The 13,955-nt window shown below is 46.9% G+C and overlaps 2 protein-coding genes across 3 annotated transcripts in view; one reads left to right on the top strand and one right to left on the bottom strand.

Moving 5' to 3' along the window:
• The window catches only part of xpnpep3 (X-prolyl aminopeptidase 3, mitochondrial), a 36,318-nt gene extending 26,087 nt beyond the window's left edge, over positions 1-10,231 (bottom strand). The window contains exons 1-4 of one of the 2 annotated variants that reach the window (XM_041178094.1): positions 10,053-10,231; positions 8,309-8,425; positions 6,178-6,585; positions 428-630 (exon numbers count right to left, since the gene is read on the bottom strand). In XM_041178094.1, coding sequence (XP_041034028.1) covers positions 428-630; positions 6,178-6,585; positions 8,309-8,425; positions 10,053-10,110 — 786 coding nt within the window. In that variant the 5' untranslated portion in view covers positions 10,111-10,231. Of the gene's footprint in view, positions 1-427; positions 631-6,177; positions 6,586-8,308; positions 8,426-9,737; positions 9,845-10,052 lie in introns of those variants that run through there. The other variant, XM_041178095.1, reaches the window with a different exon arrangement.
• A 314-nt stretch (positions 10,232-10,545) lies between these two features.
• The window catches only part of st13 (ST13 Hsp70 interacting protein), a 56,166-nt gene continuing 52,756 nt past the window's right edge, over positions 10,546-13,955 (top strand). The window contains exon 1 of the mRNA XM_041178125.1: positions 10,546-10,737. Within this exon, the coding sequence (XP_041034059.1) occupies positions 10,628-10,737 (110 nt within the window). The 5' untranslated portion in view covers positions 10,546-10,627. The remainder of the gene's footprint in view (positions 10,738-13,955) is intronic.

The following is a 13,955-nucleotide window of genomic DNA, read 5'->3' as shown; positions in this document are numbered from 1 at the left end:
GAGAAACTGTTTCCACTGACAGAAGATTTGAGAAACAGAAGACACCGATTTATGGAGGAAAAACTTATTCACGCAGTGAGTGATTAGGAAAGGAATGCACTACCTGAGTGTGGCGGAGGCAGATTCAATTGAAACCTTTGAAAGCGAATTGGATAACTATCTGAAGAGAAAATATTTGCAGGACTACAGTGATAAGATGGGTGAGTGGGACTAGGTGAGTTACTCTTGCAGGGAGCCAGCATGGACACAACGGGCCGAATGGCTTTCTCTGCGCTTGTAACCATTCTATGATCTTATATTTGTGGCATCTAGTTTTGGGGTCCTCTCCAAGTGGAAACCATAAAACTGGAAAAAATGAGATTCATCCTCTCTTCAACAGAAACACTATTCCTGTAACCCTTGCTCCCCATACTCTGTTATAACCTACCTCGGAGGTAATCTTTGCAGCCATCTTCATGAGTGCAATCTCCGTGTCCGACTTAATGAGCCGTAGGTATTGAACAAGTCTCCGAACTGGCTGGACAGTGTTGCTGCTTTGAGTCTTAGTATCTATTAAGGGCTGCATGTATTCCTTGTGTAACCCTGGGTGAACAGCTGACCCACTGTCGTACCACACCGTGCAGCCTTCATCTATTTAAGAAATGGAAAGGAGGCAGAGGCAATTCTTTGGTCAGTACAGTGAAACAACTTTCATTCATACAGTGTCTTTGACATAGTGCTTGATAGAAGTGTTATTGAACAAAATTTGACACTGAGCTCATACTATTAGGACATTAGACCCAAAGCTTGTTCAAAGAGGTAGGTTTCAACTCAAAAGCAAACAAGAAGCATTATTGTAATCTGGCTCTGCTCTGAGCTGCTGCCTAAAAGCCAGCTGGGTGCAGGTTTGTGGATTTCCCTGCAATCTTTCCAACTTGATCCTACCACACAGGAATCGCACTCCCCATTCAGTCATCAGCTGTTTGCCTCCTTTGCTGCAGGAGAATTAGCCTCATTATCGACTGGCTGAAAGGGAAACAGCACTTCTGACTGCTCTCTCAGTTGTGCACGGGGACAGAGGAGGAACAGAATCATACAGCACTAAAATAGGACATTCAGCCCATCATGGTTGTGTTGGTTCACTGAAAGAGCGACGCAATTAGTCTTGCTCCCCTGCTCTTTCCCCATAATCTTGCAAAATTTTCCCATCAAGTATTTATCCAATTTCCTTGTGAAAGTTACTATTGAGTCTGCTTCGAGCACCCTTTCAGGCAGTGCAGTCTAAAAGTATCTCGTCTTTCCCCATGGATTTTTGGTCAATTATCTTAAATCTGTGTGCTCCAGTTATTGACCCCTTGCTAATGGAAACAGTTTCTCCCTATCTACTCTATCAAAGCCCCATATAATTTTGGAGACCTCTATCAAATCTTCTCTTAACCTCTCTGCTCGAAGGAGGATAATCTCAGATTCTTCCATCTATACATATAATTAAAATCCCCCATCCCTGGTACCATCCTGGTAAATATCCTCTGCAGCCTATTCAAGACTTAACATCCTTAATAAAGTGGGGTGCCCAGAATTTGACACAATCCCTCAACTGAGGTCCAACCAGTGATTTAGAAATGTTTAGAATAACCCTCTTGCTTTTGTACTCGATGTTCTACTTTTAAAGCCAATGTTCCCCTTGCCTTTCTTAACAGATTGATCAACTTGTCCTGCCACCTTCAAAGATTTGTTGTCAAGTTATCTTTTACTAGTCTGAATTCTGCCTGGAGCATTCCAGATTAAACTTTTCCGTGCCAAAAACCAAGTTCCGAGCCTCTGTAAAATCACAACTCAGGTACTTGCTTTCTAAGTTGAAATTCCAGGCCTCTCCAGTATTGATAGATACAGCCATGTCCAAATGGACACGTTTTCAGTCATGTTTAGGTCTGCACAGACCCTTCTGTCACTCCTCAAGAGGGCAGCAAGGTGCTCAACAATTAATAACTCTTTGCCTTCCTGCAGCACCACCCATAAGAAGGAAGAGGGCTCACAATGCTTTAATTAAGGAGGAAAAACAATGCATTATGGAGGGAAAAAAGGGATACGACCAGGGTGAACCTTTATTCCTTTCATCATCTTGACCTGCCACCTTCAAAGGGTGGGTATGTGAGCCCCAGGTCTCTCCGTTCCTGCAATCCACTGGAAAATCGCTGCATCTAGTTTATGTTGCCACTCCTCATCTTCCTTCCAGAATACATCACTTCACAATTCCATTACATTTCATCTGCCATTTCACCAGAGTTACGTCTCCCTGAAGTCTGCTACTTTCCTCCTCACTATGTACTACATTTCCAACTATGTGTCATCTGCAAACTTTGAAGTTATCCCTCTGTACCCAAGTTCAGGCCAGTAATATATATCAAAAAGAGCAGTGGTCCGAATACTGACCCCTGGGAGACAATATTATATGCTCGCACCAATTTGGAAAACAGCTCCTCACTATTACTCTCTTTTTTCAGTCTTGCGAGCAATTTAGTGTCCACGCTGCCATTGCCCCTTTCATTTCATGGGCTTCAGTTTTGTTAACAAGTCTATCATGTGGTACTTTATCAAACACCTTTTGAAAGTCCACATCCACACTGACTGTACTACCTTCATCAATCCTGTCCATTGTTTCATGGAAGAATTCAATCAAGTTAGTCCGAGACTACTGGCCTTTAACAAATTCATGCCAGCTGTCATTTACTAACCTGGTTCTTCCAAATGACAACGAATTTTGTCTCAGATTATCGTCTCTAGAAAATTCACATCACAGACATTAGGCTAACTGGCCAGTACTTTATCTCTCGCCCCTTTTTTGAACGCAAGAAAAATCAAGAAAAAATCTGGAAAAATAAGTGACTGAAAAAAATCAAGGTTGGCAGAAATTACTTCCACTGTGACATTCGAGTATTCTGAGGTTGGCTGGTTAATCATCAACATTCCCCCCACAGCACTGCAGACTTGCTGACCTCCAATATCAGATCACAAACTTTACCGCACATGATTGACTCAATTCCAGTCTCCACATTTCTTTTGGTGTCAACATAGTCCAAAGAGACTCTGATTACTTCCACCAATCCTCCCTCGGTGGGGGCGGTGGTTATTACCTGGTCACTGGAAAGTGACATGTTTGAACTCTTGCTAGGTTGAGAAGAACAATTGACCAGCAAATATAAACCCAGACAGGACATTTACATCAAGCCATTTGAACAGTCTTTCCACCATTTGTAGGTGCAGTACTTCAGCAGCAACTTTAGATCTCTCTGAATTTCAACTGAACCCCCTGGAAATTCACATGCAGAATCATACAGCCCATTTGTCATTCAGCCCATCTGAAGAGCCCTCCAATTATTCTGACTCCCTTGATTTTTGCTAGTGACTCTGAAAATGTTTCCTTTTGACAATGACTTATATATAATATATATCTATATAGCATTAAATAACACAATAAAACTTCCAAAGGTGATTTACATGAACATTATAAAACAAAGTCTGACCTCGAGTCACATAGGGAGATATTAGGCTAGATGACCAAAAGCTTGGTCAAAGTGGGAGGTTTTAAAGTGTGCGTGAAAAGGGGAAGGTGAGGTATAGAGGAGGAGATATATTGGGAGGGTATTCCAGAGCTCAGGGCCCAAGCAACTGAAGGTGCCACCGCTAATAGTGGAGCGAATATGACTGGAGATGCGCAAGAGGCCAGAGTTAAAGGATCGCAGAACTCTGGGGGTTGTGAGGCTGGAGGAGATTACAGAGTCTTTCAATTCTTTCATGGGATGTGGGGATTAGCCTGGGCGTCTGGATTAGTAATCCAGTGACATTATCACCACGTTACCATCTCACTGATAGGGAGGGGTGAGAGCATGAAGGGATTATGTAGAGGTCCAGTTCCTTTTTGAAATGTAATATTGAATCTGATTCCATCACACTTTCAGCCAGTGCATTCTGGATCATAGTAAAACCATTTCTCTTAATCTTCACCCTACCTGATTCTTAGATCAATTATTTGAAATGTGCCCTCCTGTTATTAACCCTTCTGCTGGTGGAATAAATTTCTCCCCATTTGTCCTATCAAAACTGATTGAACTTTGAACACATTTTATTAAATCTCTTTTTAAACTCCTCTGCTCTTAAAGAGAACCTCTCTAATCTCTCCAGATAACTGAAATCCCTCATCTCTGGTACTATTCTAGTAAATCTCCTCCACACCCTTTCCAAGGCTTGAAGGTCCTGTTTCATTGCAGACATAATTGCATAGCTGGAGCCCAGCAGCAGTTAGCCTAACTTTCTGAATGGCCCCACTGGTTACCTAACAAACATCTGGCCTCCGCTGGTGCTTTGGACATTCAGGACTGCTCATCACCAAATGCTTAACCCAGGTCCTCGAATAAGGAGCTTTAACAAAGAGATTGAATCTGGGACTTTTCTGGTCTGTGTAGCTCATGCCACCAGGCATTGTGTTTACCAACGAATGCACTAGGAAAGCCCAAGAACATAAGAACTAGGGGCAGGAGTAGGCAATTCAGCCCCTCGAGCCTGCCCCACCATTCAATATGATCATGGCTGATCTCATTTCGGCCTCAACTCCAATTTCCCGCCCTCTCCCCATAACATTTCAACCCATTACTAATTAAAAATCTGTCTATCTCCTCCTTAAATTTACTCAGCGTCCCGGCATCCACTGCACTCTGAGGTAGTGAATTCCACAGATTCACGACCCTTTGCGAAAAGTAATTCCTCCTCATCTCTGATTTAAATCTACCACCCCTTAGCCTAAAATTATGGCCTCTCGTTCTAGAATGTTCCAGAAGGGGAAACATCCGCTCCACGTCTACTTTGCCTATCCCCTTTAACATCTTATATACCTCAATTAGATCTCCTCTCATCCTTCTAAATTCTAGCGAGTATAGGCCTAACCTGCTCCATCTCTCCTCATTAGACAAGCCCCACATCTCTGGAATCAATCTAGTGAACCTCCTCTGAACCGCCTCCAGTGCAACTACATCCTTCCTCAAGTAAGGGGAACAAAACTGTGCACAGTACTCCAGGTGCGGTCTCACCAATGCCTTGTACAGTTGCAACAACACTTCCCTATTTTTATACTCTATTCCTTTAGCAATAAATGCCAAAATTCCATTTGTCTTCCTTCTTGCCTGCTGTACCTGCATACTAGCTTTCAGTGATTCATGCACCAGGACACCCAGATCCCTCTGCACTGAAGCATTCTGAAGTTTCTCTCCATTTGAATAATAAATGGCCTTTTTATTCTTCCGACCAAAATGGGTAACCTCACACTTATCCATGTTAAACTCCATCTGCCAAATTCTGGCCCATTCACCTAACCTGTCCATACCCATTTGCAAATTTCTTTTTTCTTCATTGCAACTTACTTTCCCACCTATTTTGGTGTCGTCTGCAAATTTAGCTGTAGTACCTTTTACCCCTGAATCCAAGTCATTAATATAGATTGTAAATAGTTGGGGCCCAAGGACCGAACCCTGTGGAACCCCACTAGTTACAGCTTACCATCCAGAAAAAGACCCATTTATCTTGACTCTGCTTTCTGTTGGTTAGTCAATCCTCTATCCAAGCTAATATATTACCCCTAACTCCATGTGATCTTCTCGTGTACTAATCTTTTGTGCACGGCATTGAATGCATTCTCAGGCCTTCATAGGTAAAATCATCCGCAACACCACACAAACTGATCTTAGTTATGAGCAGTTGTTGAGTAACGGCAGATTACATTAATGTTTTAAAATTTGTCACAGAAAGATCGGGAAATTTACTGTTAAATTAAAATCCTAGCATGAATGTATGTCAAAAAGTAGCCTCGCGTCATTAGAAACATTGATGGAAATGAATCAACGGGAATGGCTACCAGCAGATGCAAATCGCTTCTGTTCGTTTAATCATCCATGTAAAACATTTACGGGTGGGGGGTGGGGTCTGGATTGCTCCAGGCAAGGTGCCCAGAGCACTCCCAGGTCAGCAACAGTGCAGAGCCGACGTAGAGCTCCCTCTACTCTGCTCCTGCAGTGGATGCTAACCTCCAGCCTCTAAATGGTGATCCTGGTCTGACATTTCCATTCCCCATAGAAACAATTCCTGTGGCCATGCTGAATGAGGCTGTCACTCCAGATCCCACATGCATGAAAATCAGACGTTACTGACCTTTAAACCTCTGCACATATTGTCCAAACTCCTCAGTAGCGTAGGCCTCATCCACCCCTGTGAGGGAAACTGCACCATCTACCCCAGAGCGTGGGCCATCCCATAGTTCTCGGTTCTGGTTCCGCCTTGGCACAAATAAGACAGTCTTGTGGGATGGCAGGCTCTTTCCAGGAATACTGTGGAGTAGCAGAATGCTGTCCGGCTCCTGAAAGCCACAGAGGTAAAGGAAGTTTGTGTTCTGGTGGAAGGGGAAAGGGATATCGTTCGTCATGTAATAAGTGGGGTGGGACAGCAGAATGACGGCATGGTCAGAAGTCCCCAAGGTCTCGGCTTCTTTGTGGATCAGGCTCAGCAGTTTGTGTCGACGCAGGGCATATTCCACCTGTGACAACCCAGGTGTCACCTCGCCTGTAAATGATGCAGAAATACAGTCACACTCTCTGAAGTACTATACCTTCTTGATGTGCTCATCACAGCATCAGAAAATGGTAGGATTCCAAAGCAGGTGAGAGAGGGAAGGAGGTTCGACCACTCTTCTCTCCCAGATGCTGACCAAGTGGGTTTCCAGTGTTATTTCACATTCCTGGAATTAACATTGTTGCTTATCATTGAGCACTTCTTCTGACTAATCCAAACCCTAAATAAATCAGCTGCAACAGAGATGAATAGCATTGATGGATTTAACAACTTATATTTATATAGCATCTTTAATCTAATAAAACGTCCCAAGGTGCTTCACAGGAGCATTAAAAGCAAAGTCAGACACTGAGCCACATAAGGAGATATTTGATCAGTTGACCAAAAGTTTGGTCAAAGAGATAGGTTTTAAGGGGTGCCTTTAAGGTGAAAAGTGAGGTAGAGAGGCATAGGGAGGGAATTCCAGAGCTTGGGGCACAGGCAACTGATGGCATGGCCACCAATTAGAATTGAGGATGTACAAGAGGCCAGAGTTAGAGCAGCTCAGCTACCTCAGAGGGTTGTGGGTTTGGAGGACGTTACAGAGGTCGGGAGGGGCAAAAGCTGAAGATAGATATGTACATAAGGAACAAAGGAACCAAAGGTTATGCTGATAGGACGAGGTGAAGACGGGTGGGAGGAGGCCTGTATGGAGCATAAACACTGACATGGAACCTGTTGGGCCGAGTGGCCTTTTCTGTGCTGTACATTCAAGAAAAACTTTCATTTATATAGCGCCTTTAAAACAATACATTATCCATTTGTTTTTTGTTAACCGCTTTCATCACTGTGCTTGAGATTTTCTTTCTTTTTTGTTGGGACGAACCACTTTTAAAAGCATAATTTTGTCTCTCAAGTTTTCCCTCAGTGTTGGAGACAAACAGACAGTCAATCTTGTTCTCTGCCACAGTGGCATAGCACTGAGGAGGTCAGTGACAACAGCTCCCTGGTGCCTGGATTTATTCTTACAGCAGTGTGCGATGGAATCATCTAATATCGGGCTATAGAAGCATTGCATTTGTAGATGATATTTATGAATGTAATGGACACTCAAAGGCTTGCAGTGGCTAGAGTCTTCAGCTTTGAGCTCACAAAGTTTTATCGATTCCCTCTGCTGGGTGGGAAATCAGGGTCCAGTGCAGAAACCCAGCAATGCCTTAAATCCACGTTGCCATTATTAGCTTATTTACAAAGGGAACTGGCAAAAAAACTGGACACAAGGTGAGGTTTATTTGTTTAAACACAATGAGTTGTTGTGATCTGGAATGCGCTGCCTGAAAGGGTGTGGTAGCAGATTCAATAGGAACTTTCAAAAGAGAATGCTTGAAGGGGAAAACTTTACAGGGCTTATGGGAAATGGGCAGGGAAGTGGGACTAACTGGACAGCTCCTTCAAAGAACCAACAAAGACATGCTGGGCTAAATGACCTCCTTCTGTGCCGTCTCATCCCATGAGCTTGATGCCAACAGATTGCACTGCCCTTAATTTCTGCCAGAAAGGCCACAGCACTAAGACAGGCCTTTCCAAATCTCAAAACCCACAACACTGAATCCAGCAAGGAAGAAATATAAACACAACGGGAGCCAAATGCAGATTGGTTTGCTTAGGTTTGGAAGCTGCCTATTGGACAAATACGCATTCATCAAATCACTCACTTTTTCATTTAACTCCATACCTGTTTTAAGGAGGTGGGGGTGTGTGAAAGGGCTTGGCTGCCCGAGGTAGCGAAGGGGCAGGTTCTTCTGTCCAGAAGGTATTATGGAAAATTTCTTGCGGAAGCAGATATCACATCCTGAAGAATGGAAAGTGCAGAGGACCATTAAATCAGCCTCTTCCAGAGGAAACGTAACGCAGAATTAAAATGATGAAGGGTTCAGCGATTCTACATTCACACCTTGCCTGAACAAATTCATTGTTAAAGCTGTTTCTAATCCAAAACCTTTTTGGTCCAACAACAAAATTCAGCAATAGCTCAGAAGTTACTCTCAAAATCCATCCTGGTTATAGGGGTGAGGGGACTGGCAAATGATCTATTATCTAACTCTAATACAAGCAGAGGTGGACTTGTTTGTCCCAGAAGGGCACAGGAATGTGCCAAAAATACAGCGCCACTGATCTAGTCCAAGTATATGGTTCCAAAGAAGAGTCATAGGGACTCGAAATGTTAACTCTGTTTTTCTCTCTCCACAGACGCTGCCAGGCCTGCTGAGTTTTTCCAGCACTTTGTTTTGATACCACAGATCTCTTCACAGGGCACTTGGAAAATCTCCCGATTTCCCTGTGGCTGATCCACCCCTGTAAAGAAGCTCCTGGTTCAGCAAATTAAGTCTGCACTTCCATCACCTCCAAGTTCCCCTCCAAATCACACATATAGAATGACACCATCCTGGCTTGGATACACAGCGCCATTATCATTGGGACAAAATCCTGAAAAATCTCTCCCTAACAGTATTGTGGGACTGCAGTTCGTCTTCTCCACCAGAGTCAGCGGTGCCATTTTTTTTGAACAAGAGCTCCCAACAGCTCTACTACCCCAATGCCCTTTAGGGAGGGAAATCTGCCATCCTTACCTGGTCTGGCCAACACGTGACTCCAGACCCACAGCAATATGGTTGACTCTTAACTACCCTCTGAAACTGCCAAGCCAGCCTCTCAGTTCAAGGGGAATTAGGGTTGGGAAACAAATATTGGCCTCGTCAGCAACGCCCATATCCCATGAAAAAGTAAAAATCACACAATTGATCGGTGATACATTTTTTCATAGGAATGCAAAGGATCCTGCAGTTGGAACTGAATAATAAAGAAAGGCTGTAGAGATACTTTAATAGGGAAATCAAGTTGGTGAGGCCAGAAAGAAAATCTGCAGGCCATATGCACACATCTTCCAGTGGAAACCCAGGGGCAAATTGTCTCGTTCCAACAAAGGGTCGTGAACCTGAAACGTTAACTGTTTCTCTCTCTCTCCACAGATGCTGGTTATTTCCAGCATTTTCTGTTCTTGTACAAAATTCTCTTCTTCAGTTACATGGCAAAGGGGGTTTCAAGAGAGAGACAGAATAAGGTCAAAAAATGGTCATTTTGATGCTTAAAAATCTCCTCTGCACCTTTCCGAAGGAGAGTCATACTGGGCTCGGAACATTAACTCTCTTTCTCTCCCCCACAGATCTGCTAGGCGTGAGACTTTCCAGCACTTTGTTTTTGATGCCTGGACACCTTGTTCTTCCCTCCTCACACATTTACAGGGTTGGGTGCAAAACTTTCATATTCATTCCCCACCTCCCAAGTCTACCTTTAGTTCAAAAGTTCTTAATTCAGGAGCTGGACATTTGGGCCACCTACATGACATTGCAAGTGTCTTTTGTGAGAGTGACCAGCTCATAAATAAATATGCTCCCTCCCCACAATCTGGATTCTCTAACCTTGAATCCTGAGTTTCTTTAAAGCTGAGCTGGTGATTCTTAATGTTTTAGCAAACATAATTAACTGTCAGTCAGCATTATTATTATTATTTACAAACGTTATGGACACAGCCCACGTTAAGCTCAGATTCCCACATTTGTGGCCAAAAGACTTCCCTCCAGGGCCGTTCTCAGCCTCGTCGCATCCTGATGACGCCACGAAGAGCTTCCCGCCCGTCCATTGGTCAGTAATTATGCCATCCTCGAAGACTATTGGCTGCTCGGAAGGCCCCCCCGGGTCAGCTGCCGTGGCCGAGCCAGGGTCGGCCCGGGCGATTAAAAACTCCCCGGGCAGCTCTGTTTGCGGAAAAGGGTCAAATCGCCCGCTAATTGGCGCCAAGAAAAAACAAGGGTGCGATACCCAAAGACGCCTTAGATAGTTTCAGCCGGGATCGCCTCGACATCCAAAAGCAGGCAGTGGACGGGGCGACCATGTCCAGAAAGTTCCAGAAGGCACCGCCAGCGGGGTGAACGGCGCGCATGCGCGTGGAGTGGGGGAGGAAAGGAGAGTGGCAGCGCGCAGTAAGTCAGTCAGCATGGACCCACAGAAACTTCGGGACCTCAGCGCCTTTGTGCAGCTTTGCAAAGGGAACCCGGCCATTCTGCACATGCCCGAGCTGCGCTTCTTCAGAGACTGGCTGGAAAGGTAAAGGTTTGGGGGAGGGGAGAACATTGGGAAGGGATTAATAGAGGGGGGGAGGGGTCAGATGTGAGGCGGGGGGGAGGGGTCAGATGTGAGGCGGGGGGGGAGGGGTCAGATGTGAGGCGGGGGGGGAGGGGTCAGATGTGAGGCGGGGGGGGAGGGGTCAGATGTGAGGCGGGGGGGAGGGGTCAGATGTGAGGCGGGGGGGCGGGGTCAGATGTGAGGCGGGGGGAGGGGTCAGATGTGAGGCGGGGGGGAGGGGTCAGATGTGAGGCGGGGGGAGGGGTCAGATGTGAGGCGGGGGGTCAGATGTGAGGCGGGGGGTCAGATGTGAGGCGGGGGGGTCAGATGTGGGGGGAGGGGTCAGATGTGGGGGGAGGGGTCAGATGTGGGGGGAGGGGTCAGATGTGGGGGGAGGGGTCAGATGTGGGGGGAGGGGTCAGATGTGAGGCGGGGGAGGGGTCAGATGTGAGGCGGGGGGAGGGGTCAGATGTGAGGCGGGGGGAGGGGTCAGATGTAAGGCGAGGGGGGAGGGGTCAGATGTAAGGCGAGGGGGGAGGGGTCAGATGTAAGGCGAGGGGGGAGGGGTCAGATGTGAGGCGAGGGGGGAGGGGTCAGATGTGAGGCGGGAGGAGGGGTCAGATGTGAGGCAGGGGAAGGATCAGATGTGAGGCGGGGGGAAGGGTCAGATGTGAGGCGGGGGGAAGGGTCAGATGTGAGGCGGGGGGAAGGGTCAGATGTGAGGCGGGGGGAAGGGTCAGATGTGAGGCGGGGGGAAGGGTCAGATGTGAGGCGGGGGGAAGGGTCAGATGTGAGGCGGGGGGAAGGGTCAGATGTGAGGCAGGGGGAGGGGTCAGTTGTGAGGCGGGGGAGGGGTCGGGGAGGCGGGGGAGGGATCGGGGGAGGGGTCGGGGTCAGATGTGAGGCGGGGAGGGGTCAGATGTGAGGCGGGGAGGGGTCAGATGTGAGGCGGGGGAGGGGTCAGATGTGAGGCGGGGGAGGGGTCAGATGTGAGGCGGGGGGTCAGATGTGAGGCGGGGGGTCAGATGTGAGGCGGGGGGTCAGATGTGAGGCGGGGGGTCAGATGTGAGGCTGGGGGAGGGGTCAGATGTGAGGCGGGGGAGGGGTCAGATGTGAGGTGAGGGGGGGAGGGGTCAAATGTGAGGCGGGGGAGGGGTCAGATGTGAGGCGAGGGGGGGAGGGGTCAGATGTGAGGCGGGGGGAAGGGTCAGATGTGAGGCAGGGGGAGGGGTCAGATGTGAGGCGGGGGAGGGGGAGGGGTGAGGCGGGGAGGGGTGAGGCGGGGAAGGGGTCAGATGTGAGGCGGGGGAGGGGTCAGATGTGAGGTGGGGGGAGGGGTGAGGCGGGGAGGGGTCAGGGGGGAGGTGGGGGGAGGTGAGGGGGGTCAGGGAGATGGGGAAGGGGTGGTGGCGGGGAGGGGAGATGGTAGGGTGTGGGAAAAAGGTGGGGTCAGAGCTAGGGGGTCGTGGGGTGGTGGTTCAAGGGGTGGGTTGGGTTGAGGGGAGTGGTGTGGGGGGGGTCATGGGGTGGTGGTTCAAGGGGTGGGTTAGGTTGAGGGGAGTGGTGTGGGGGGGGGGTCACGGGGTGGTGGTTCAAGGGGTGGGTTGGGTTTAGGGGAGGGGACCGGGGATTCGGGAGTAAGGAAGAGGGGAGGGTTTGGAGGGGAAGGTGATGTGGGAAGTGGTGGGGTGTGGTGATTTAACTCATTAAATGTTTTCTGAAAGTGAAGGTACACAATATCTTAAGGGTTATTTTAGTTCATGGGATGTGGGCATCACTGGAAAGGTTGGCATTTTTTGCCCATCCCCAAGTGCCCTTGAGAAGGAGGTGCCACCTTGAACCACTGCAGTCCATTTGGTGTAGGTACACCCACTGTTGCTAGGAAGTCCCAGGATTTTGACCCAATGACAGTGAAGGAATGATAATATAGTTCCAAGTCAGGATAGTGTGTGGCTTGGAATGGTTCTTCCAGGTGGTGGTGTTCCCATGTGTCTGCTGCCCTTGTCCTTCTGGATGGTAGAGGTCTTGGGTTTGGAAGATGCTATCAAAGGAGTTGCTGCAGTGCACCTGGTAGATGGTGCACTAAGATAAAAGCAAAATACTGTGGATGCTGGAAATCTGAAACAAAAACAAAAATTGCTGGAAAAACTCAGCAGGTCTGACAGCATCTGTGGAGAGGAAGACAGAGTTAATGTTTCGAGTCCATATGACTCTTCATCAGAACTAAAGAGAAACATAAATGTGGTGATATGTAAGCTGTCTAAGGGGGGTGGGATAGGTGGAGTTGGATCGAGGGCCAGTGATAGGTGGAGGCAAAGGAGAGATTGCCAAAGATGTCATAAACGAAAGGTCAAAGGGGTGTTGATGGTGGTGATATTAGCTAAAGGATGTGCTAATGGTGACATTAAGGTAGAAAGCAGGATGAGCAAGTGACATACTGCTGCCACTGTGCATTGGTGGTGGAGGAAGTGAATGTTGGAGGGGTGGATGGGGTACCGATCAAGTGAGCTGCATTGTCGCTGATGGTGTCGAGCTTCTTGAATGTTGTTCTTGGAGAGAATCCTCAGCCTCTGATCTGCTTTTGTAGTCACAGTATTTATATGGCTAGTCCAGTTCAGTTTCAGGTCAACCCTCCAAGTTGTTTATTTGTTGATGGAGGATTCGGTGATGGTTATGGTACTGAGTGTCAAGGGGATATGGTTAGATTCTCATGTTGGAGATAGGCAATGCCTGGCACTTGTGTGTTGCGAATGTTACTTGCTGTTTATCCCATTATTACCATTATTCTCTTTTCCATTAACCATTCACATGCTGTTGATTCTAATAGCATGTTTAGTTTTCCTTAAGGGTTCTCTGGGAATTATCAGCTTTTAATTGTTGAAAACATTTTTATTTACATCTTATTTATCTTTGTACACGAGTACTGGTTGGCACTTTCAAAATGCACACATTGTATTATGGTTATTGAAGTTTATTAATGGATTTGGAACATTTAAAAAAGAAGTAATCAGAGTTGAATCATAATTATAGATAATGAGACACTTCGAGGATTTTTGAGTCAGTAATGTAATGATGAAAATCAATTGTGATTAAAAACAGTTCTAATTCTGCACCTGAGATCACCCACATTAAGCGGATTGTCAGTATTGGGTGTTGAGTGGAGAGTAAACATTCACTTTGAAAGTTGGGAGTGTCCTGTT

This window comes from Carcharodon carcharias, chromosome 31 (genome assembly GCF_017639515.1).
Source record: "Carcharodon carcharias isolate sCarCar2 chromosome 31, sCarCar2.pri, whole genome shotgun sequence".
Lineage (NCBI taxonomy): Eukaryota > Metazoa > Chordata > Chondrichthyes > Lamniformes > Lamnidae > Carcharodon > Carcharodon carcharias.
The sequence above is the reverse complement of the archived record's forward strand: the minus strand, read 5'-3'. Positions and strand labels throughout refer to the sequence as shown.